Below are 4,710 nucleotides of genomic sequence, written 5' to 3'. Positions count from 1 at the left end.
AGCATAGTGACATACACTATACACTGTTTCATTATCACTAGAATTTTATTCTTAGAATGTATTGATGTAGAGTTATTGAAATTTGATATCAAGTGCATAAACACTAATAAAAGGTTTGGGTTAAACAAATTTTTTAATTAATCAAATATATTATTTACTTTGAAATTTGTTGGGTAGCAACACAGTGTAAATAAAATTATTCTAAATTTAAATTAATTATAAAATAATTATATATAAAAATAATATGATATTAAATAATTGATTAAATCCAATTTTTTATTAAATAATTTAAAATTAAATTTTTTATTTTTAAAAATAAATAAATAAGTTGCTGAATCAAACATATTTTGTGCAATTTTTTCCCACCCCTTACCATTATTAATATTGTTATTATTAATGTTATTAAAATATTCTCATTCTTACTTAGCTGGTGTATTCTATCAATATTCAATTGTTATAAATAAGAGTATCTCTTCCTTAGAAATCCTCTGCATCTCAATCTCACTCTTTCCCTCTCAAATAGAAACTATGGAAGAGCTTCATTCAGTTTTCGTATACCAACAGGAAGAGGTATGTTATTTTTTAAAACCTATAGTTCTTTCTTGCTATGCTCATATTTTAAATTTTTGTTGATTGGTTTTTTCATTTCTGGTTTTTTTTTTATCCTCATTTGCGGATTATGTTTTTGGATTGTTCATATTTGTTTGTGGCTGAAAGGATCAAAGGTATCCATCATTATTGTATGTGCCCTATTCGATTTATTGGACCGTCTAATCTGATTCTCTTGCTATCACAACTCTGTTTTTTTTTTTTTAATGTCTTCTATCTATCTATCTATGGTTTGTATGTTTGATTAAACATTTTGCAATTGTTAAATGGAGTGGAAAGAGTCGAAACATTTTACTATTGTATCTCTCTTATGTGTCCCTTTTAAAAAACAAAACTATTTCTCGCAATTTTAGATGGACCCACTCTAATATTTATTCCTTATTTTGATAATAATGATTACCTATTTAATGTACTTTTAAGAAAATCAATGTTTTCCTTGTTTAAAAAGGAAGGTTTTGATCATTGATCCATTTTTTCCTTTAAAAATGTATGAGATTATTTTGAATTTTTTTTTCTAATTACAATACAAAATAAACATAATTAAAATAAGAGTATATGAATAAATTTGTATAAATTATTTTTATAATAAAAAATAAAATAAATATCTTTTTAAATAAGTGCTTATGGATTATTTTCGTAATTTATCTTAAAAAGTTTATAAAAATAAGTTTAATATAATATATAAAAATGTAATAAATTATTTTGATAAAATCTCCTATAAACATAAAACTTAAAGCCATAGATAAATTCAAATAAGCTTAAATATATTTGATGATTCAAAATATATTTTATTAAAAATAATAATTGAATGAAAATATTTGAATAAACAATCTTATTCACAATTTATAATACAAATATTTGTTAAAATAAGAGTATATGAATAAATTTGCTTAAGTTACTAAAATAAAATTGTTTCTAAACAAGTTCCTATGGATTATTTTCGTAATCTATCTTAAAGAGTTTATAAAAACAAATTTAATATAATATATTACAATATAATAAATATAGTTTTTTTTTTGGTAAAAATAATAAATATAGTTTTGATAAAATTTCCTATAAACATAAAACTTATAGCCATAGATAAATTTAAATAAGCTTAAATATATTGGATAATTCAATATATATTTTATTAAAAAATAATAATTGAATGATGTTAGATAGTGTCAATATATCATCGAAGTATAAAGACAAACATGTATTGTGTAAAATATGGAATTCTCAAATATGTCTAAATTATAAAGCCTTGATGCTTATTTTGTTAATTGTTTACTATCATAAAAATAATTTGTTTGATTTTGCAGAGAGAGCATGAACAACCACAAAAACTCATAGACACAATTCTTGAACTAGAAGCAATGAAAAAGATGAATAGAGAACTCCACAATCAACTCAAAATAGCTTATCAAGAAAGAGATGAAGCTAGAGATCAGCTACAAAAACTAATCAACAAGTTTTGTCCAATTGATTTCCACCAAGAACACCCTTTCATGTTTCATTCATCGAAACCGAATTCGAGTATAACCGAATCTAGTACTCTTTCTTACAGTTCGCCTTCGTCGGTAGATTCGTTCTTTGAAACTCCTTCTTCATCTATGTTTTCAAACACTAGTATGGGATATATCAATCATCATCCAAATCAAGGTTTTAATTATGTGATGGAACCTATTGAAGAACAAGTTCATGATTTTGGAAGTGAGTATATAGATTCTATTGCTAAGGAAAGAGTTTTGCCTCAAAAGGGTAAGCTTTTGAGAGCTGTGATTGATGCTGGTCCTTTGCTTCAAACTATTTTGCTTGAAGGATCACTTCCTAGGTGGAGAAATCCACCACATTTGCAAGACATTAATAATGTTAATGTTGGTTCGACTTCTTCATTGCTTGACCTTGCTGATAATCATCTTCTTGGATCGTCTAACAATTCTCTGAAGTATAGTTCTGATTCGAGTTATAATTCTAGTTTCAATCATGTCAATTCAAAGAAACATCGGAGACATCAATAATTTTGATGAATTTTCTCCCAATAAAAATTTTCTTATTTTTTTAATGGTTTCTAGTTTGGCACGTCGTATTCTTTTTTTTTAGTTTATTATTCGAAGTTTCACTTATATGTGAAATGTCTTAGATTCAAAATTTCACTTCTATGTGAAATGTCGTAGATTCAAAATTAAAGTTCTGCAATTAGATGTTTAATTATGTAAGATACCAACTGAATTGTTGAGTTGTTTTAATAGGACTTTGATTAGAAATTTTTGGTTTATTCATTGTCTCCAAATTGTATTGATGACGATTTGTTATTTGGTTCAAACTATATTTAGTTTTTGGTTAAAAGTTCTTCTTTTACATTTTTACATGTTAAGAGAATCTGAAACGTTAATCATTATCATTATTTCTTCACATTAAGTTCTTACTAATGAAATGTGACAATATAAGAAAGAACCATAACATCATTCAATTCAAATTATGCTAAGGTTGGATTCAAATCCACTAATGTAGAACAAAATCCTAATGCAAAATCATCACTTTGAAAATTATACCATGATTCGAACCCAAACAACATAAACACAAATTTTCATGTGGACTTTGAAAAAGTTATTGGATTCGGATAAGACAAACTTGGATTTGAATCTAAGGGGCCAAGGGTCAACTTTAAAAAATTTTAGTTGGCTTAAATCCATTCAAGTAGACTTTCAATCCAAGATACCATAAACATTAGACACCTATTTTTTTTTCTTCATAACATGCATTAGTTTAAAATTTATCCTTTGGTTCTTTTAACATTGAAAACTATTGATTGAGGGAACTATTACATTAATTCTAAATCTATCATATAAGAACATTCTAGGATGTGAAAAAGACATTACTACCCATCCTTATTTATTTTACACCTATTAAAATTATTGGTTTTTTGATCTTTGTACAATGGATTGACCAATTATATTATTAAAGAATTCTATCACTTTTGTTATATCTCTCTTTCACATTATTCCACTTCATTTTCTCTCTCTTTCTCTGAACTCTCATCTTTTCTCTCAAATCACTAACCCCTAAACCTTCATCTTTCTTCTCCTTCTACATGTCTTCTGCTTCCTTCTCCCTCTTCTTCCTCATCCTTCCTCTTATTCTTCCTTCTCCCTCTCCTTCTTCATTGTTATTATTGAGTATCAGACAGGTTCAATTTTGATTTTGATTTAATATTTGTTGTTTCAAGTTTAGTGGTGTTGGCTCAAGCGGAAGGGGGGAGATTCGTCGGCGGTGCGTTTCTGATGATTTGTCAACGTTGGTTGCGGCGAAAGATGATTAATATTATGAAAGAGGTTCGGTTTCAACTTTCTCTTTTTTCATGTGGTGTTGTTTATGTGTGCAGATTTTTTACAAGCTTTATTTATACGTACAAATTTTAGGATTTCTTACTGTGGAATCATATTTTTAGGTTTCTTCCTCTTCATATAAGAGGTTCTAAAAACTCACTCATTTACTTGTATTTTCGACAGATTCATATGATGGCTTTGCTAGATACACCATTGGTGTTCAACTATAGTAATTGGTTTTAATGATTTTGTTGTTAAAGTTTCAGATTTTGGCCTTGCAAGAGAATATTTACAGGGTATTTTGAGCGATGATAGATAATTTATCGGGTATTTTGATGGATGATAGAGCTTATGAAGTTTAATTTGGAGCCATTTAATTTATGAAGTGTGCCACATTTGTCAGGATACCTTATGCAGGGATTGATGATGTTGGTTGTTGTTGTATATGATATTATTCTAGGAGAGTATGCAGGAAATCATACTTGCATATTCTTCCACCGCTTTGTATCGCATATTATTTTTATTTTTTAAAAAATATTATTGATATAGCTACCCAAATTTATTGGATACATATATGTAGATGTTGATGGTGGTTTAAATCAGTAGAGTACAATAGTTAGTTTTTTTAGTACATTATGTATTTTAAAATATTGAAAGCATATTTATTTTATTCTTATTAACTTATTCTTGAGTTCGTAATGGAAATATTTGACAGCAACATGACAAATGTTCACAATTTCAGGAACAATGCATGATCCTCTATCAGTTCTGAAGTAGAAAGGCAAAGAGTGAT

General features: G+C 27.1%; 1 protein-coding gene across 1 annotated transcript; it reads left to right on the top strand.

The window, feature by feature from the left end:
• The first annotated feature begins 465 nt into the window (after positions 1-465).
• Positions 466-2,842, top strand: LOC131607008 (uncharacterized). The gene is made up of 2 exons (XM_058879073.1): positions 466-570; positions 1,911-2,842. The coding sequence occupies exons 1-2, from the start codon at positions 529-531 to the stop codon at positions 2,607-2,609; spliced, it is 741 nt and encodes a 246-aa protein (XP_058735056.1). The 5' UTR covers positions 466-528; the 3' UTR covers positions 2,610-2,842.
• The last annotated feature ends 1,868 nt before the right edge of the window (positions 2,843-4,710 follow it).

This window comes from Vicia villosa, linkage group LG5 (genome assembly GCF_029867415.1).
Source record: "Vicia villosa cultivar HV-30 ecotype Madison, WI linkage group LG5, Vvil1.0, whole genome shotgun sequence".
In the NCBI taxonomy this organism is placed as follows: domain Eukaryota; kingdom Viridiplantae; phylum Streptophyta; class Magnoliopsida; order Fabales; family Fabaceae; genus Vicia; species Vicia villosa.
The sequence above is the reverse complement of the archived record's forward strand: the minus strand, read 5'-3'. Positions and strand labels throughout refer to the sequence as shown.